The 21,533-nt window shown below is 41.8% G+C and overlaps 1 protein-coding gene across 1 annotated transcript; it reads left to right on the forward strand.

Annotated features, from left to right (window-relative positions):
• Positions 1–10,579: 10,579 nt before the first annotated feature.
• LOC142096992 (uncharacterized) lies at positions 10,580–12,281 on the forward strand. The gene is made up of 3 exons (XM_075178602.1): positions 10,580–11,213; positions 11,498–11,581; positions 12,056–12,281. The coding sequence occupies exons 1-3, from the start codon at positions 10,709–10,711 to the stop codon at positions 12,079–12,081; spliced, it is 615 nt and encodes a 204-aa protein (XP_075034703.1). The 5' UTR covers positions 10,580–10,708; the 3' UTR covers positions 12,082–12,281.
• Positions 12,282–21,533: the final 9,252 nt, after the last annotated feature.

Genomic DNA, 21,533 nt, shown 5'->3' on the forward strand with positions numbered 1-21,533 from the left:
TTTGCCCATTTGTATTTATAAAATTGTCTTTGCATTCTGCTTCTTTTTATATTTAACTATAAGTGTAGGATGTAATATACACCCAAAGACGATGGCTGCATTGCCAATAGGCATAAATAGAGAGGAAGATAATCTGGTTTGTGTGTAGAATTAAGGACGGCCTACCAGGAATTAAAATGTTTTTTTCATAATTTATTAGCTTTAGAATTACCTTACTTATCCAAGAAACAGGTGGAGCACTAAAATAGGTTATTTTAGCCCAAAAAAATTGATTGTTGAACAAAATTGCAAAACAAAACTAAACAAAACCAAAACCAAAACCAAAACACGCAAGGGCGGTTTTGCCAAAACTAAAACACGAAGGTAATCCAGATCCAAAACCAAAACCAAAACCAAAACACGGGGGTCAATGACCATCTCTAGTAATAATTATTAACATTAGTTTTGCAGTGTACTGAGTGTGATGGGTGTTGGAACTTGTTTTTATGTAAATTCTCAGTCTTGCTTGGAGCAAATATTATGCCTGGTTTAACACAAAAATTTGCTTTGCTGGAACCTTCTGTTATCCTTGCAAATTCACACCCTATTTATCCTTCATTTAATAAGCTATTTAACTGGCACGCCACTCTGCCCACCTTGATGCAGAGATTTTTAACCCCTGTAGGTGAGACCTTTTGCAGACTTTAAAACAAAGGTGAGCACAGTTGTGATGTCAAATTGTATGATATGTGATCAAGATTGCAATTAATGCAGCAATTTGCACTGATGTGGACTCTAAACAAGACCATATTTGGGACTGTTCATCAAGCCTAAAATGTTATTGTATTGGCTAAACCATGTTTGCCTACTTTCCCAGAATGTCGGAGAGGCACCTGAATTTTAGGGAGTCCTCACAGATCCCGGAAAGAGGCACTGTTTAATGACGCGATTCACATTGGTAAGCCCAGTTGCACAAAGCTTCAAATCGCGTCAGTTGGCAGGGCTATGGTGACACCCCCTCCGGCACTTGCCAGCTGACCTCCCCTCTGTCCACCAATGTCATCATCCAGTAATAATTCATCTGACACTGAAGCAGGGCTGCACAAACTGATGAAGGTTTTACAGCAACACTTTAGTGGTGCAAAGGGTGCAAAAAGTATAGTGCTGGTGGAGTCAAGAGCAGTGGCGGAGAGTAGCAAAATTGTGCGATGCTCTAATACGTCACTGATGTGCGATATAAGGCCGCATATCAAGGATAGAATAAGCTAAGTTTTAAGTAGATATATTTGCTATCACAGAGAAAGGTAAAAAAGAGTTGCTGAAAGCGGCAAGCAAAGGCGGTATAGAGGAGGATGCATATAGGTCTTTTACTAATCGGCTTACAGGCTTCTTTGCATTCGTAGTTATTTTTCTGGAAAGCAGATCAGACACTAATATTGACATATGGTGTTATCAGCACCTGGTAACGGGTATGTACGAATCTGATGCCCATACATTTGGGGAGAATATGACGAAAGTTTTAGACAAAAAGTAATCAAATACAACCCGTTTGGCTACAAAGGTGTGGAAATATAGATGGACATGGTTGGTCAGACCGTTTTAGCCACACAGAATAGCATGGTAACCAGGTTTCGAGTTCAAGGAAGACTCTACAATTGGTTAGGTCATTCAGCGCAGGATCACTAGAATATTATATGCACACAGGCAGGTTCACCACATTATCTGTCCCTTACACCACTAGCTTAAGGAGTTACAGTCACCTGGCTGTCCTGACTTGTCGACCCATGGATCTACCAATGTTTTCCACTGGTAGAGAACGGCAACTCAAAAACCAGCCAGCCAGCAGCTTCTAGCCATCAATTCTCAGAATGAATATCCCTCCTCCCCTCGAGTGGATCCTTATATGCAGGGTCAAATTGCTACAGTGCTTTTCCCTCCCTGGGCAAACCCCTGGCTTGTTTAGAGGGGGGAGTGGAGATGACCTATGCTTCTGTAGAAGCTCCCCTCTTGGGTTGTAGAAAAAATGTCTGGACTACTCCTTTGGAGGACAATGGATACTAATTGGACTTCCCCAATTCCAGATATTAGATATAAGTCAGTCCCTCTGAAATTCACCCCTTCCAATACTTTTTGATGTCACTGGGTCCCCAGCTGTTCCATTCTTCCTGAAGAGAACGGAGGGGAAGAATGAATGTAGCAACAGCCCCTTCACCTGTATCCTGTAATCTCATCCTTAGCCATAACCCACCTGGCTTCCATTTAAGAACAATGAATAACAGCTTCACTGCAATATCAAAAATATACAATAACCAATATACATATTTACAATGAGCTACAATGTTCCCTTATCCACATGTAATTAGACACTGCAGTTTTACTCTGGTGAGCTGGGGAACAAAACCAGGGCTATAAAAAGTACATGTCATAATCCACATTTTGTGAGAAACAAGGGAGGAGTTATCAAACTCATTTTGTCACACTCTGAAAGGGTGGGAAAAATTCCATTTGACTATGGAAGAGGTTAAGAGACCCATCAACCCCAATCTGCTAAAACAGTTGATAGACACACTTGCAGCTGTATCTGAGTACGAATATGAACTCCTTTTGTTCAGCACAGCTTTTTTGCTAGCTTTTATCAGAGCATTTAGAGTTAGCGAGCTAGTGGCCCCTAATGGTAATGCTTTAGTGGCTAGGCACATGATGCTTGCACATAAAATGTTGTCTTGTAAAATCCTTTGGTCTAAGACCGACCAACTGAGCAGAGGACAATGGCTATCTATATCGGCTCATGAGGACCCGAGCATATGTGCAGTTGCATTATGTTCCAGATTTGAAGGGGTGCAACCCCATGAAGCTGAGCCCTGGTTGCTTCATATTAACTGGTCACCCTTGACCAAATTTCAGTTTTATTCCATTTACAAGAGTTCGCTCAAGCACATTGGTTTAGACCAGGGGTGTCCAACCTTTTAGCTTTCCTGGGCCACATTGGAAGACGACGAGTTGGTTTGGGCCGCACATAAGATACACTAACACTAACGATAGCTGATCATCCAAAAACCCATAGAAAACATAGTTAACATATATATATATGAGAAAAAAAGTGATATAATTATATATTATATATTATATATATATATATATATATATATATATATATACATATATATATAAATATATATTATATATATATATATATATATATATATATATATATAAAATCACTTTTTTTTTCAAATCCCCCTATACTTACCTTTCAATCGCCCTGTTCAAAAAATCCTCTCTAGTTATTATACTATAATCACTTTTTGTATTGTTTTGATGCAATATCAATAAAGTGCATTTAAGCCAGGCATTGTATATCAGGGTCCCCTGACCAGGTCTGCGGTACCTGACATATACATCACTGTGACCCCAAATTGTGACCTGTTTTGCTAATTACACCACTATGTTAGTTAAGGGATAACAACTTATAATGGGCCAAAGAGAATAATATATAATGCCCCATTAGTATTACAAGTAGAAGTATGTAGCAGGGAGATAAGGTCCATGATGCTCCAGGACCAGGTGACTTTTATTCACTGGTCAGCATCCCTTGAAATAATAAAAAAAATCCCCCTTAACTTACCTTTTAATCGGCTTGTTCTCCTGTCCTCTTTTCTTCTTTTCTCCAATTCTGTGCTGCTGATTGTTCTTCTCGCGCGGGTGACTCCTCTGTGCTGCGCTTCGCAATAGATGTTGGGCGTGATGACATCATGCCCGACATTCACTGCGAGCACCGCACGGAGGAGGAAACAAGGGAGGGAGCCGGAGTACTAGCTGACGTGACCGCAAGGTAAGTATTTTCTTTTCTTCTTTTTTTTTGCAGGATTTTTTTTCAATTAACAGTGCTGCCCCCTTGCCACAACCAAAACTCCTTCTGGGCCACATTTACAGGCGTCGTGGGCCGCATGCAGGCTGCGGGCCGCGGGTTGGACAACCCTGGTTTAGACCCAGCCCTCTATGGTACCCGCTTCTTTCTGATTGGGGCAGCTACTGCCGCTGCCGAGTGGCTGTTCCATCTCTGCCATTAAGTCCATTGTCAGATGGAAGTCTAATGCTTATAAAGCTTATATCAGACGCAAGCCATGTTAGACATAGTACCTGCCCATCCCATATCGGTAACCCAGAGCTTTGCTACTTGTCGCTTTTAGCAGGGACATGAAAGGATTGTGTCCTATATTTCCCTGGATACAGGTCTGACTAGCGGTGAGCCTTTGGGGTTTTATAGGTTTTTACCTTCATATGGGTTACTGCCTCCTCCTGCCCTCTGCCTAGAATGATTGTAGTGTTTGCAGTTCTCCCTGGTGTGTTGAGAACAGTGTGCATGATCAAAGTTATCTCATTGAGTACATTTTGTTTGGTTTTAGGTTTTTCTGCTCGAAGATTACAAAACTAGATGGTAGGTGACTCTGATGTGTTCTGGGCGTCCAGACACTGTCTTGTATTATGCGGACCTGTACCTTACTGACATAGGGATTTGGCTATTCTTGGAGCAGATCTTCAGGAGGTTAGGCACGGTTGCTAGGTCACTAGGTGGTGGGCTGTTCGTCTGTTAAAGGACTTCAGCATGGCGGGAGATATCTTGCAGTCAGCAAATAATTCATAGTGGGCTATTGCTGATTGGCCGCATGTCAGTGCCCCCTTCAAAGCACCCTGGTGATTGATTCCTTTGGGTGGGGGACCCCTTGACCTGTCTTGCATGGGCACATCATTGTGAACCCCGAGAAAAAGTAGTCACAATTATGCCAGATATAGCACTGGCCAATTGTAAAGAACTAAGTCCTGGTACCAATGGTAGTGCCTGTGGCTGCACACGGTTTGGTTTTGCTATTAGTCGTTAGCTGACAATTTGCTCTCGCCACCACCAATTTTATATTATCAAAGTAATAAACCTGTGACCTATTTAGACAAACCCAGAAGTTGTCCGTGTCTTTATTTCATTATAGGTTAAGAGTTAAGACAGTACATGTTGAGAGGCTTTGTGCGACAAAGAGGTGAATCTGCAGTATGCAGTTTATGAGGAGGGGTTAGAGCAGTGGAGAGCAGAGCACTGCCAAGCTCAATTCAGGTAGTTGAATTGAGTGGTTTACAATATTAGACTGCTGAATTGCAAGGACAAGCCTGGCAGACAGAGGCAGACAGTGGGGGCAAAGTGAAAATGATTGTCACATGTTATTGTTAAAAAATATTTCCATCTAAAGCACATTTTGGGTGGAGATCATAAAGATTCACACCCCAGATTTTACAGTATTGTATTTGCAGTTTTGCGTAAATTCGGCCAGTCCACAAAGGTTCCAAAGTTATTATAACTCTGCTGAAAAGAATGAGTAGTAGAAATGAATTGGCCATTAACAAGAATGGGAAAAATAGAGCACAATGATGATTAATTGTGTTAACCACTAGTTGGCATAGTTGGTATGTACACAATGTACTCCCATGGAGTCAATAGTCTTTTTCAAGAGTGGTGACATACTTTGAATGCGCTGAAATGAAACAGCAGTGTCCAAAAATCACACTGCAAGGCAACCTCACAAAGAGTATGAACGTAAATGGGTATGAACACAAATGGGGTTTATTTTTATTGTGTATGCAGGCTTTGCACTTAACTAACAACACAATTCAGGTGCAGCATTTAAATGGTAGTATGTAAAAGCCCTAACACAGCATAAAGCAACATAACTAAAAGCATATTATGGTAGTTTTCTAGAGGAGAATAAATCTTTTCATGAATAGGTCTTGTATCAGACAGATCGGCCCAGAAAGTAGACTTCCTGACCTGCTTAATCTTGCATGAACAATATTTGTTAATTGTACAGTTGCATGCACTAATAAAATTCCTACATTGTGTCACTTAGTATAAGTGGCAACAAGGGGCACAATTTATCTCATTGCCTCAGGCAGCAAAATGACATGGACCAAGTCTGGGATGAAACAGCTGTTCTGGGTGATATTATATAAGGAAGATTGTATGCACATGGCAGTACCATTTTGCACCCATAAAGCAGCATCTTAATGCTAGTTGCCCCTTAATGATTTCACTGCAACAGTCACAATTAACAGATTGTATAGTTTCTCTGGCATCAAGAAGACTTAAATTCTGGAGATTTTTTTCCACGTGCAATTCTGCAGCACAGGAATAACAGAATAGTTCATAAAATAAAGTCACAGGAGGATTATTACAATAAAAATAAATAGAGTGTGCGCCAAAAAGCCAAACAAGCCGTTCCCTGCTCCTACCTGCTCCATTTATTTTAACTAGCACGGTATTTATAGAACACAAAACAGCAGGGAGCGGGGGATGGAAATGCGTTCTCACTCGTTAGGGAATGACTAAATGACTCATAAACGCAGAAATTAAATACACTCTGCCTGTTAGAAGCTGAAACTGCCATTGGATATTGTGCTGCAAGCAGCCTGCTATCTGAGGTTATCATAAGTATTGTACAGGCTCTGATTAAGAGAATTATTTGGGGGTTTTTAGCATGTCCTTCTACCTTTTTGTGCTTAATCTTTTGTCTCACAGTCTTTGTTCCATTCAGCGTCCTTGTGCCTGCTTGTGTCTGTCTATTCTGGTTTCTGTTTGACTTTTTCATTTCCCTTTTGTCTCCAGTTGTCTCTATTTAATTTGACAGTCATTGTTGTCTGTCTTTCAGGCACTGGGTCTGCCTCCTGTGCCCCCATCATTCTCTTTTCTTCCTTCTGCATGTTTTTAATCTCTTTTCTAGCAGTTCTTTCTTTTCTCCTCTCATGCCTATTTTCCTTTTGGATTAATTCATGATTTTTTAGCTTTTTACATCCTTAGTATTGCATTTTTTATGGGAGCCTACAAAGGGTCATTTGTGAAATTTCAAAAATGCGCACCCATATCGCAAATGCATCTGTTTTTATGGCGCGCTCATAGATTTGCTAGCTAAAATGGCAGAGGTGTAACATAATGTTTTCTAGTGGGGGTGCTGGAAAGATTGGGTATTTTGTGAGTGTGGGATTTGCATTAGAGCAAGATTTAGTTTTTCATGAAAAATGTGATGAAATTCAATGAATGGAAAATACACTTTTAGAAGGCATTCCCCAAAGACAATTTTTGCTCACATCAAAAAACTTGATTTTTACATCTGCTGGAAGAAACTAGGCCTTGATTTCGCAACAGAATATGTTTTACAACTTCAAGAGTCGCTTTTTATGAGAAAGACCATTTCTAGCCCAATTTTTTGGCCATTGTAATTAGAACATTCAAGCTCACAAAAGTAACACATGTAAAAAAGACAGTCCTGATATCCCAAATCTCTTCACTTTCACTATTAATTTAAGGCATAAATAAGATTAATCCAAAATTTTAGGGATGAATTTAATGGGAAGTAGGATGAACAATGCAAATTTTCAACTCCAAAATCTGGAATGAATGTGTATTTTGAGCCTACTCATCAATATGTGTAAAATGGACAAATAGGTGTTTTGCGCAAACAGAAATGCGCATATCTTGCAGCTAGTAAATGATCTTTGTAGATAGACCTAACTATTGGCTGCAGCCATGCATGAGCTTTGTAACAATGTGGTCTTTAAAAGAATATAAAATTTTTCTCCAACCTTTAATTCAACTAAAATATCAGTTTAAAATTAAACGGAATACTTAGTAACTAAGTAACAAATAATTCTACAATACAAAGTCTACCTGTGTTTTTTTTTGTTTATATGATTTCTTCATATACTGTATAGTTGTATGCTGGTCCATGGTATATTTCCATTTTCTTATATTATTATATGTCTCCCAATAAAATAACTTTGTTAATGTTCATTTATCTCTCATCATTCCTGAGGGTGGATACTCAAGGGTGCTTATTGTGTGCCTGTGGTACATTGTGTTCAAGGTCTAGCTTTTTACTAGCAAATAGAGATAACTGATCTCTATAACACTGAGGAATTTTGTGGGACCTTATAAATAAACTCTAATAATAGTAACAACCAGGACAGTCAGCAAACAATGATAATTGTCCTAATGCTTAACAAACCAGAACACTACTTTTTGCATACAATGGGCACAAGAGGAGTTCATGTGTTTTCACCCTCAAATTGTGATTGAATTTGTTAATAAGGTGTCCCACTTTGGACAGCTTTAATTTGTTTCCTAAATACATTTGCTTATTTTCATAGCTGCCTTATATGCCTTTCACCCAAGGCTTTATATTGTCTAAACAAACCAGTTTAATTTTGAAAATGGCAGTTTTGGCAGTAATGCTAATTATTTCTGTAATTTTACAGTAGCTCCCATGTGCATGGCTGCCCTCAGGGTGGTCAGTGAGGACTTATGTACGAGGGATCTGCTCACTGATAGGGTAATGTTTAATTGTGATGTTTATAGTATAATATTTTGTCTTTTCATATTCATACCTCCTGACATTTAGGCAGGCAGCGGTGGGACAGTCTGTCACGCACCTGTCCGGGACCACATCAATCTGGGGCCATGGCAATGCCCTGATGGGGGTGTCGCCGCACTCAGGGACATACCTAGCACATAGCACCAGTTTACCACTGTTCTGCCATGCAGAGCAGCAGTGAATAGAATGCCTCACAAATTTCCCACCAATCATGACAAAACTGTCCCGATCAGGGTGGCTGGGACACGATCCCTTAAATTGGGACTGTCTCGCCTAATTCGGGACAGTTGAGAGGTATACATACTGCCTCTAGATTGTGGTCTACTTCGTGTAGCAGCCAACAGATTGGGCTATGCTTTATATACTAGCCACCAGATTGGGGACTGATTCCTACACTAGCCAACAGAATTGGCTCAGTTTTTTGTTACTTCCAGAATTGTCTCTGCTTTGTATACTAACCATCATCATGGGGGTCAGACAGGGGGCTCTGCTTATCTGTATTAGGGAACTCCAAGACGGCAGCGCTGTCTATGTGCAGCCCTATAGTAAAAAAAATTCAGTCCTATGAAGCTTTAACTTGTCAGCATTTCACATAACGAAACAGGTTTAGAATTAGCATAATCCAATTTCCTTTTTTTTTTTTTTTTTTGCATTCCATCTGTTGCCACAGAGGAATACTCATAGGCAAACTAAATGATGAAAATTCATATGAAACATAGCTGTCTAAGCAAATCCCCAAACTCCACACAACACAACAGCTAAAAAATACACTGGTAGACACAATAATGTTGGATACACATAAAATGACAACAGCATTTTTTCTTATACACCATTCAGCTTACACTCTCTCTTCCATCCCAAACATAGGATCATAAAAGAATATAACATATTTATGGCACTTAATAAAAATTTTCACATATTGAAAAATCTTGGCCAGGTCAAAGTTAGTTTTAAACTTAAATTATTACCCCCTAACTTTTATAACTCTAAATTCTGTTATATCAGGTCTTACCTGTCTTTCTTCCCAGTCGTGGAAGTTAACTTCTATTGACTTTTCTGAGTTCAGACTTTACATGGGTGGGGACGTAAACCAGGGGAAAATGTACAGGTACTTGAATCCACAAGCTGAAATGCAGCAAATCATTTTAATGTAACTCAGTGACTGTACATTTGAATGTATTTATTACTAATATTAAGTTTGCCAGTTAATTAGGGATGAAATTAGGACAGTAAGGCACCAAGCAGACAATAGGAAAAAAATGTAAATGCTTTCCCTCAAATTATGGAATAAAAAGTTAATAAAACAACCTAAAAACACACTTTACAATATTTAACTTGGATTAAAAAAGCATTCCTTTATTTAAATCTGTGTGTTAAAAATGCAAGGTACAGTAGTAGCTCATAACTACAGTATAGCACAGCAGAGTCGTCAGCAGCTGACATAATTGCTTGACAGTGGACACCAGTTAGACAAGTATTGTGCTTTCTGACTAGTTAGTCTAAAGTATGGTTCAATAGAAGGTTGACCTGTCCTCCTTCTGAGACACCAGAAGCAAGCCCAGCCATTGGTAGCAATTCTAGTGCCAACAAATACTTAAAATACATGCGTCAATGTTTTAAAAAGATAATTTTACCCTGTTGTTGTCTTTAAAATAAATTCAATTATGAACACTAAGGGCTAGATTCACTATCAGGCGTGATGCATGGCGGCTTCAAACCGCCATGCATCGCGGCGGTTTTCCGGCGTGTTTGCATTGGAAACAGCCGGATTTACTATTGGGCGCATTTCAGCTTCAATTTGAAGCCGCCGGCGATGTAACGGCGGGATGTAATGCTCAAAGCCGCCGGCGGCTTTGAATAGAACATGGCGCTTTTGCTTTAAATGACGGCGCTTTTGTGTAAAGGCGGTTTTTTTGAAAATTACACCTGTCTCCTGGCCTGTTACTATTGGCTATTTTAAAAATCAGGAGATTTGACATCACAAGGCCTATATAAACCACTGGCCTGACACTTTTTCTTTGATAGGGGTTTGAGCAGTTTTGTGAGAGGAGTTTGGAGGATAGTGGTTTGCTGAGAGTTGGTGAGAGTTGGAGTTTGGTGGATTGGTGGAGCGATATCTGTTTGAAGTGTGAGTAGTCCTGTGGTTTTTTCCTGTTTTGTACATTTATTTTCTGTCTTGTATTTTTTGTATTTGACTTGTCCTTTGTCTGTGTTACTTGTGTGTGACTGTGTGGAGAGTGTGTCTGTAGGTAGTGTAGTTTGTTCTTTGTGTTTGTAAGTCCTTCAGTGTTTTGTGTTTTTCTGTCTTCTGGGTAAAAATGTCCAGAGATAGGAGGGGAGAACAGGCTGAGGAGAGGGAGATGGAGGTTGAGGGGTCAGAGGAGGGAGAGGGAGAGGTTGAGGAGACAGGACAGGGCAGGAAGACCAAGACAGGGAGGAATGTGCGCTTCTCACATGATGAGAATTGTGTGTTGGTGCACAACATCATTCCCTGCTACGAGGTCATCCTAGGGAACCTGGCAGCCCAGACTCCTCTAAGGCGGCGTCACCAACTGTGGGGGATAGTCTGTGATGCCGTGAACGCGGTGGGCCCACTGAAGCGGACAGTGGCACACTGCCGCAAGCGCTTCTCTGATATTAAGAGGAGGCTTAAAGAGAAGATGGCCCAGGAAAGGAGGTCGACAAGGCGCACGGGTGGTGGCGCCCCACTTCGTATGGAGTACACCACGTACGAGGAGGAGCTGCGCCAGATAATGCCGGCTGAAATTGTAGAGGGCATAAATGTCCAGGACACCGACTCGCCCTCTTTTGGCCAAGTAGTTGGTGAGTTATTTGTTTTTTTTACCCTAACAGTATTTTAACTGCTTTTCTCTTTTTAAAACTGCTTTTCTCTTTTTAAAACTGCTTTTCTCTTTGCAAACGTTTTTTCTTAAAAAATTTTTTTTTTTTGTTTTTCAAAGTGTATATTTGCCTCTAATAGTTTGTAAAGGTTTTTTTTTCTCATAGAAAAAAAAAAAAAAATTGCAAACACATTTGTGCAATAAACAGTATATTTGGAAATTGTTTTTTTCTGGAAATACATTGTATGCTTTTTCTAATACATCCAGAATCGCCAGGACCGCAGTTCAGTCCCAGTGCCAGACCTACACCTCCACCTTCAGCGAGAGATTCGGGCACAGACGAGCAAGCAGGTGCGTGATTTCTGTTTAGGAGAGAAATAATGGAGTTACTTGATTTTCTGTGCAAATGTTGCTGTCAATGTTGATTTTTTTTTTCTTTTTATTGTTTGCAATGAGAAGTTAGGGCTACATTTTACTCAACTGATATGTTGCCTATAGAAACCCATCAGAATATACCTTTACTTTATTGCATTCAACAAAATGACAGCTAAAATCTGATTGGTTGCTATAGGCAACATCTCCACTTTTGATAGCATGCAGTTTAGTCAAAATAACCCAGCATGTACTACACAGTCCAAATGATAATGGGTATCAAAAGGATAATAAGTGCATCCGTAAGCAGGTAGCATAGGACTAGAAATCAGGAATGCAAACATTGTGAAAGAATCTGTAGTTGCTAAAGATTATTCTTTCCTATCCAGTGTTCAGAATGCAATATACAAACATATTATATACTATATACTTACCGTCATTTTTCATACACAGGGCCCTCTTCATACCAGCCACCTTAGGAGGAGTCCCTGGAAATGTCCCCTGAGCCAGAGGATCTAACAACCATCACCCTGGTAACAGTGGATGCCCCTGTGTCTGGCCTCCAGGAAGTTTCACCTGGCCCTGCTGAACCATCACACCACCAACCTGCACCTGCACCTATGGACCCAGCCAGAGAAATGGCGCTGTCTATTGGCGCATTCCAGCAGCAACAGACATTATTCATTGACAGGCAAACTCGCCACATGTCCCAAATTGCGGCCCAGTTGAGGCGGATACACCGCTCCAATAGTCAACTCCTTGCTGGAATCAACCGTCTGGCAAACAGCTTTAGAACAGACCAATGTGCAGCTGGCCCAAATGACTGGGGCTGTGGAGGCCTTACATTCCACAGTACGTGAGGGGAATGCCAATGTGACCCGGCTGGCAGGGCAACTACATTCAGAAATTGTAGCCCGTTTACCGGCACCTATGTCTTCCGCCACCACCAGTACCGCTAGTACGCCTAGCACATCTGTACAGAGTACTCCTCCAAGGAGAGGTGCTCGCACCAGGGGTGGGCGAGGGAGGGGAGAGAGTGGCACCAAGCATTGTGATATGCCTGCAAAAAGACGTCGGTAGTGCAATAATTATTATTGCTTCATGTTTTCACAAGTTTGCGTAAGCATTATACGGTATTATTTATTGTGTTCTGCAATAAATGCAGTTAAATTTCTATGGTGTCAGTGTTTCTTTTCTGCTAATTAAACAAGAGTATACTGATGTTTTAAAAACTATGCACTAATTTCACTTAAACATTGACCTCTGACTGTCACAATCCAGGGATGTTCATATTTACCACATGAGGAGTACACACTATCCTGTTTTTAAAGGTTCCAATTTACAAAACATTTAAAATAAAATATAAAAATTCCACTCACATAAAACACATTTTTGAGTAAAAAATGTTTTTCATACTATGTACTTACACGTAAAGTAGTTTGCAATTAGACGGTCTCTAATCTCCCTTCCGCCCTCTGTGCTCTGCACATCACCAGATGTGACACGGACCCCTTCTTCTTCACTGTCTACTGCAATAATCGGTGGGGTAAGTTGATGTATTGCTAGATTATGTATCAAACAGCCAGCCAGGATAATATCAAACCCCTTTTCAGGTGCATACATAGCCACCCAACCAGATTATTCTAGTAACCTGAACCTAGTTTACCAAAGTACAAAGGTACGCTATAACACCCCTCTACTAAATCAGTAAATAAATTGCATGGTGGGAAGACACAAGAGAAAAAGAAACCAAAACAACACTGCAATTACAAGACACTGGCCTTTTAACATATACAATCCCAAAGGAAAAAACTTTGAACATGAAATGGCCCTTTTCCTTCTGTTCTGATTGCCCAAATATCTGAAACAGCACACTGTTTGAACAATCTCGCCGCTCACAAGCAGCGCTTTCATTTTGGTCTTTTGAATGGCGGTTTTCCGGCGGCTTTATAAACCCCCTAATAGTAAATCCGGCTGTTTGTATGTTGAACATTGTTGAAACCGTCATGGCGATGTATACAGAGGCGGGTTTGGAAACATCATTTATGGCCGTATGAACGGCCGGTTTAGCCTTAGTAAATCCGGCGATGGCTAAACCGCCGCCAAATCCGCCGAAAGTCGGCGGGTTTACAAACACGCCTGATAGTAAATCTAGCCCTAACTGTTTTACACTGAACAGGAAGTGGAACATTTAGGAAAACATACGTAAAATAACTGATTAAAACATAGAGTAGGACAACCAATGTTTGGCCTAGGTGGTAAGAGTTAAATTCACCTCTATATAAAATTAGCTTCATACTTCTTGTTCTTCTGAAGTCTTGTGCAGAAGATTAGCCAAGTAATGGACTAGTGAGAGCCAGTGCATTTATAGTAAAGTCACAGCCAATGAATGATATATGCCAGTGTTGGATAAAGTGATTTAGTATTCGGAAGTCTTTAAAGGAGACAAAGTGAGGGTGCACAAATTAAAATCTAGGTGCCTAAAATGTTATGTACCAGCAGTATATTTTAAACACCTTTGTTGTCCTACTTGGCTCCTAGGATTTGCTATACAGTTGCTATTTACTGCTGAATGCCTGGTTTACAACTACGGGAAAAAAATATAAGCCATTATATATATATAAAGTGCAGTCTGAGAGTCATTTCCTTCCTTGTAACATTGCCAGTCTTTCAATATGAAATGAGTGATTTGGAAAGGTAATGAGTAAGTAAGCAGATAGAGCACCTTGGCACATGGGAAATCCTGCAGAGAGCTCCAAGTTAGCAGCGGCTCTTTGTATTCTTCTGATGAAGGCACTTCAATGTAATTATTGTCATCTTACTTATGATAACTTATGATATTCCTCAACCATCATCTTAATTTCCCTAGATTACTCTATTACCATCCTCTACACTGCTAACGCAAGACAACAACCTTCTGACCAACATTGCAACACACACAGCCCACTCAGTACTTTTACCTTTGCAGTCTGGCTGGTCCATTGTGCAATATGATGTAGCACATGCCCTTGTGTTTCTAACTCCCATTGTCCTATAGATTGTAAGCTTTCGAGCAGGGTTCTCTTACCTCTCTGTCTGTATGTATTACCCAGTATTGTCTTATTAATGTTTGTTCCCAATTGTAAAGCGCTACGGAATTTGCTGGCGCTATATAAATAAATGTTGATGATGATGATGATGATGTACAGGGTGGAGTTCCAACTAGTTAACACATCTTGCTTAAGTTGGTGGCAGGGCAAGTTAAACTGCTCTTGGAACTGCTGCAAACTTCTACATGCTGTGGCAGAATGCCGGAAATGCCCCGAAATTTTACGGGCCACCGAAAGCATCTCCTGCACCTCACAGTTATTTCATAGGAAGCTCTGCACCACCAAGTTGATGGTGTGAGCAAAACAGGGAATGTCATGGAATTCACCCAGCTGTCATGCTTGCACAATATTGTTGGCGTTATCAGAAACACAAAGACATATCCTGGGGAGAGTCCAAGTGGTATAAGCCATGTATCAATCACATCTCTTAGTTTGCGTAACAAATTGTCAGCTGTATGCCTGTTAGTGAAGCCGGTGATACAAAGAGTGGCCTGACTGTGACAAATGTTACGTAGTGGTGTACATGCTGCTGCTGTTCCTGCTGGTGAAAGTGAATTACCAACCCAGTGGGGTGTCACAGTCATATAGTCTTTGGTTTGACCACTTCCACTTGCCCACATATCTGTGGTTATGTGGACAGTGGGCAGAATGGCATTTTCAGCGCAATCTCTACATTTGTACACACTTTTTGGTATAGTTGTGGAATAACTTTACAGGAAAAATGGTGTCGCCATGGAATTCTGTAACACGGACACAAAACCTCAATTAACTGTGAAAAACCAGCTGCGTTTATTGTGGATATTGGACACAGATCTAACACTAACAAGGCAGCCATGGCGGTTGTGATTCACTTGGCGACTGGGTGACTGCTGTCACATTTGCTTCCCCTAGCAAATGATTGTTTCACAGTTGATTGTTGAAATGTAGGACTGCTATTTTTCTTGGACTTCCTCTGGGCTGACGATTCACCCCCAACAGCAGCATCAGCAGCAACAGCAGCAGCAGTGGGACTAACGCTTTCTTCAGAGGAATCAATTATAGTGCAGGAGTCATCCAGCCTTAATAAGTGGGATGCAGGGCTAACTCCGAGCGCTACTGAGGATATTGATGAGGGTGGTGTGGTGGGTGTATTTTGTAGCCGTCAGGATGTCGGTGACCGGAGGGTCCTAGCTGATGATGAAGTGCTTGTAATTTTTTTGGAAGAACTTTCAGCTTTTCCCAACACCTTGCCATGAACTCTCGTTAAATGGCGTAACATAGACGAGGTTCCAAGATGGTTAAGGTCCCTCCCTCGACTGACTGTGGCTTGACATACACTACAAATGGCTATACAATTGTTGTCTGGATTTGGGTAGACATAATTCCACAGATAAGAAGTGGATTTTTTTGTTTTATGGCCAGGCATGACAATGGCCTTTTTCTTGTCACGTGCCAGAACTGCCACTGGTGCAGGACTTACACAAACAACCTCATCATCATCAACATCCTCATTAGCGCCCTCGTTGCCTACACAAATCTCCCCCTCATCCTCTTCTAATTCCAAAGTGGCATCCTCAATTTGTGTATTACCGGCTACACTCGGGCTGTTCAGGCACACATCAGTAGAACTGCTTAAAGGGCCCTTCTTTAAAGGTACACTAACAGAATGCTCATGATTAGACATACCACTGGTGGATGGACTCTCCACACGGATTGATGTCATTTCTGATTCAGAGCATACATTATCCTCTAATGCCTTACTGTTTTCTTGCAGCTCGGCTTTCACGTGTAACAGTAGTTGTGCACCACTTTTAGACTCTGTTAGGAACCCCAACAGCAAGCAACACAAAACCCGGAGTCTACTCAGAAGTCTGGTTTTTGCTGGAGCCCCTAGTGTTGGGGACAGACTTGGCCGCAGACAGCTGAGGGTCCTGAATTGTGCGCCGACTGGGGGAACCCAGAGACAGATGAAATAGCAGAGTGAGGTCCAGGCAAGGTTCGAGGCCGGCAGCAGACAGAATAACAAGAACACAAACCGGGGTCAGAGGTCACAGGCAAATCAGCAGCGTAGGAGTCCAGGCAAAAGGTCAATGGGCACAGGCAATCAAACGAAGTCAGGAAACAGGCAAAAGGTCAGCAACAAGTAATCAATCCAATGGTACATAAACCAGGAACACAGCAGGCTAGTCAACAAGAAAGCAAGAACTATAACCGGCAGGAAGGGCTTGCCCCTTCCTGCCTTATATATGTGATGTGGCCCAATAGAATAATCCCTCGTATTAGAGGGAAGGACAGCCCAGCTGGACACTAAGTATTAGAATTGCGCACGTGCCCGGCAGTACTGGACGCCGGGGCGCGGCGCTGCAGCACAGAGCGTCCCGACCGTTGCCTTGGCAACGACCGGGACTCAGCGGAAGTGACGTCCCGGTCGTCATGGCGACGGCCAGGATGTCAGGGCACAGCAAGAAGCGAGTCGCGGCGGTGCCTGAAGCCGCCGCGGCTCGTGACAGTACCCCCCCCCTTGAGGAGGGATCAAGGAGCCCCGACAACCTGGTTTTCCTGGGAATTTTTTAAAGAACTCAGTGAGTAACCTATCCGAGTGTAGATTTCTTTGCGGTACCCACGACCGTTCTTCGGGGCCGTACCCCTTCCAATGGACAAGAAAATTAATTTGGCCCTGAACTTTCTTCGAGTCCAGGATCCTCTCGACCTCAAATTCTTGATGTCCGTCAATAGATACAGGTTGAGGTTTAGGAGGTTGTCGGTGTGCGAACTTTTTGGAGGAAAGAACGGGTTTCAACAGGGAACAGTGGAATGTGTTGAGCATTCTTAAGGATTCCGGAAGTTTCAGTTTGAACGACACTGGGTTGACTTGTTTCAGGACGGGAAAAGGTCTGATAAATTCGGGACCAAGTTTTATACACGGTTGGCGAAGTCTGATTTTCTGAGTAGATAACCACACGAGATCTCTAATCTTGAAGGAACAGGCAGAACGGTGCAGGTCAGCAAAAACTTTGGACCTAAAGGAGGCCCGGAGTAAGGATTGATGTACCAATCTCCAGATCCTCCTAAGCCGGGTGGCTGTAGACCTATATTCTGATGGTTTATTAGCAGACAAAGAAGACAATGAATTGGCTCTGGGATGATATCCCAGGTTGCAGTAGAAAGGAGAGTGCTGGGATGAGGAATGGCATGCATTATTGTAGGCAAACTCAGCCCATGGAAGAAGATCCACCCAGTTGTCATGGTTTTTTGATATATACTATTGCAGATATTGTTCTAGGGACTGATTCACCCTTTCAGTTTGTCCGTTAGATTGTGGATGGTAGGCAGATGATAAGCTTAGACTAATACCCAGCAATGAGCAAAACGATCTCCAGAAAGCTGCAATGAACTGAGAGCCGCGATCAGACACTATATTTTCAGGAAGACCGTGGAGAAGAAACATATGTTTGATGAATAATGAGGCCAGCGTGCGTGCAGAAGGTAATTTAGTTAAAGGAATAACATGAGCCATTTTACTGAACCGATCCACTGTAACCCAGATGGTGTTGCACCTGGAAGATGGAGGTAAGTCGACAATAAAGTCCATGGACAGATGGGTCCATGGTCTGACTGGAACAGGCAAGGATAACAATAAGCAGTAGGAGATTTCCAGGGAATCTTATTTTTGGAACAGAGATCGCAAGATAAAACATATTCTCTAACATCCGCAGATAATGATGACCACCAGACAACACGAGAAACGATTTTGATGGTCTTTGTAACACCGGGATGTCCAGAAGTCTTGCTGTCATGACACTCTGAGAAGACCGACTTCCTGAGATGTACCGGTACAAAGAGTTTGCCCGCTGGAATTTCAGGAGGTGCCTGTGGTTGAAATTGTTGAAGGGTTTTACCAAGTTTCTGCGTGAAGGCAATCAAAATGGAAGAAGCGGGAACAATAGAACAGGGTTCAGAGACCGGGGCTTGAGAAGAGACAAAACTGCGAGACAAAGCATCAGCTCTGAGGTTCTTTGAGCCAGGTCGATAGGTGATAACGAAGCGAAAACGGGAGAAGAAGAGAGACCATTGCGCCTGCCTGGAATTTAACCTTTTGGCTGACTCTATGTAGGACAGGTTCTTGTGGTCGGTATATATTGTGATTACCTGTTTTGCACCTTCAAGCCAGTGGCGCCATTCCTCCAATGCCCACTTGACGGCAAGCAGCTCCCGATTGCCAATATCGTAATGTTCCTCGGCAGAAGAAAATCTTCGGGATAAGTAGGCACAGGGGTGAAGGCGATGGTCTGCCAAGTCTTTTTGGAATAGCATTGCTCCCACACCTACATCAGAGGCATCCACTTCAATGATAAATGGAAGGTCTGGATTAGGCTGTCTAAGCACAGGTGCAGACACAAAGGCCTGCTTTAAGGCTTCGAAGGCAGAGATAGCAATTGGAGACCAGTTTTTTGTATCAGCTCCCAGAGACAGATGAAATAGCAGAGTGAGGTCCAGGCAAGGTTCGAGGCCGGCAGCAGACAGAATAACCAGTACACAATCCGGGGTCAGAGGTGACAGGCAAATCAGCAGCGTAGGAGTCCAGGCAAAGGTCAATGGGCACAGGCAATCAAACGAAGTCAGGAAACAGGCAAAAGGTCGGCAACAAGTAATCAATCCAATGGTACATAAACCAGGAACACAGCAGGCTAGTCAGCAGGAAAGCAAGAACTATAACCGGCAGGGAGGGCTTGCCCCTTCCTGCCTTATATATGTGATGTGGCCCAATAGAATAATCCCTCGTATCAGAGGAAAGGACAGCTCAGCTGGACACTAAGTATTAGAATTGCACGCACGCCAGACTGTACTGGACGCCGGGACGCGGCGCTGCAGCACAGGGCGTCCCGACCGTTGCCCCGACGGCCGGGACGTCGGGGCACAGCAAGAAGCGAGTCGCGGCAGTGTCTGAAGCCGCCGCGGCTCATGACAGACTCCAAATTACTTGGTCTTTCTTGGTCACGAGTGACCGTACAAGAAGAAGGCTAGGTAACATTTTTCGATCTGCCACTAATAGAGAAAGGCGAAGGCCTCATTCTTTCTTTGCCACTGCATGTGTAGAATGGCATGTTGGCAATTTTTTTTTATCGGCAGTTAACTTTTCCTCAGTTACACTTCTTTTTCGCTAGAACACAGTAATTTTTTTTTTGGTGTGTGTTTTTTTCCCTGATTTAAAAAGACTATGTACTTTTACATTGCCTTTCCCAGATGACGTACTGGGAACATTACCATCAGGACTGGTGACAGAACCTGGCTGCTGATTCTGCTCATATGTGGACAGCTTTGAATCCATTTTAATGAGCCCAAAGCACTTGTAGTGCCAAAAATTGTATTAGATTGATACTGCTGACAAATATGACTTTTTTTGACAGCCAGAAAAATTAGTGTAAAACACTGGGGAATATTGGACACCCCCAATCACTTGTAGTGCAAAATATTGTCTTATATAGATACTGCTGACAAACATGACTTTTTCTGACAGCCAGAAAAATTAGTGTAAAACATTGGGGAATATTGGGCACCCCAAATCAATTGTAGTGCAAAATATTGTCTTATATAGATACTGCTGACAAATATGACTTTTTTTGACCGCCAGAAACATTAGTGTAAGACACTGGGGAATATCGGACACCCCAAATCACTTGTAGTGCAAAATATTGTCTTATATAGATACTGCTGACAAATATGACTTTTTTGACCGCCAGAAAAATTAGTGTAAGACACTGGGGAATATCGGACACCCCCAATCACTTGTAGTGCAAAATATTGTCTTATATAGATACTGTTGACAAATATGACTTTTTTTGACAGCCAGAAAAATTAGTGTAAACACTGGGGAATATTGGACACCCCAAATCACTTGTAGTGCAAAATATTGTCTTATATAGATACTGCTGACTAATATGACTTTTTTTGACAGCCAGAAAAATTTGTGCAAACACTGGGGAATATTGGACACCCCAAATCACTTGTAGTGCAAACAAATTTTCGAAAATACTGCTGACAAATATCACTTTTGACAGCCAGAAAAATTAGTTTAAAACACTGTGGAATATGGGAGACCCCAAAGCACTTGTAGTGCAAACAAATTGAAAAATAAGCCCCCTCTATACTCCTGTCTTGCTGCTCTAACAATTGCAAATAGATTTTGATTTAATAATAATAGAATTGAATAGATTCCAAATGAAAGAATTATAGAAAGAATAAGGTGTACAATTATTGCTCTGTCCCTGCGCTAATACAGCCTCTGACCTAACCCTGCTCTCTCCCTCTGTCAAATGGCGATGGATTGCTGTGGAATCTGGTATTTATGCTTTTGAAATCTCGCGAGAACCGAGCTCAGAAATACGAATACGTTCGGCTCGGTACTCGGATAGGCGAAATTCGGTTGAATTCGGATCTCGGGGAACCGAGCCCGCCCATCTCTAATTAGGACGCAAATAACTATGCGGTTTTTTAGCAATTGGATCACTTATTGTGGTAGTCTTATGCCAGTTTCTGTGCGGAAATAAAAAAACAACATATCTTTTGAGCCACCTTCCTAATTCCTGTTGTACCTGGTATTTCCAGAACTGTTGTCAGTCATCCAAAGATTACATTTGTAATATGTGATGACGTGAAAAACCTTTGTTTCTGAGGGGTAACAAATAGAGATCACAGGTGCACTTAGATATTTTAATCCAATGTATTGATTTTTAAAGATTGCAACATGGTAATGAAATAACTATGGACAAAGACTGATGATGGTTGAAACAATTTAAAATTAAGTGTTGCCCTTGTTTAACAGCAAAATAAGTTCTATTAATGGCGTCCGGGCAATAACGAGG

The sequence above is a fragment of the Mixophyes fleayi genome, chromosome 7, assembly GCF_038048845.1.
Source record: "Mixophyes fleayi isolate aMixFle1 chromosome 7, aMixFle1.hap1, whole genome shotgun sequence".
Classification (NCBI taxonomy): Eukaryota; Metazoa; Chordata; class Amphibia; order Anura; family Limnodynastidae; genus Mixophyes; species Mixophyes fleayi.

Coding starts and splice junctions, on each gene's coding strand:
- LOC142096992 (XM_075178602.1), top strand. CDS start 10,709: ATGTCCAGAGATAGGAGGGGAGAACAGGCTGAGGAGAGGGAGATGGAG. Junction 11,214..11,497: donor CTCTTTTGGCCAAGTAGTTG/GTGAGTTATTTG, acceptor TAATACATCCAG/AATCGCCAGGACCGCAGTTC. Junction 11,582..12,055: donor GGGCACAGACGAGCAAGCAG/GTGCGTGATTTC, acceptor TTTCATACACAG/GGCCCTCTTCATACCAGCCA.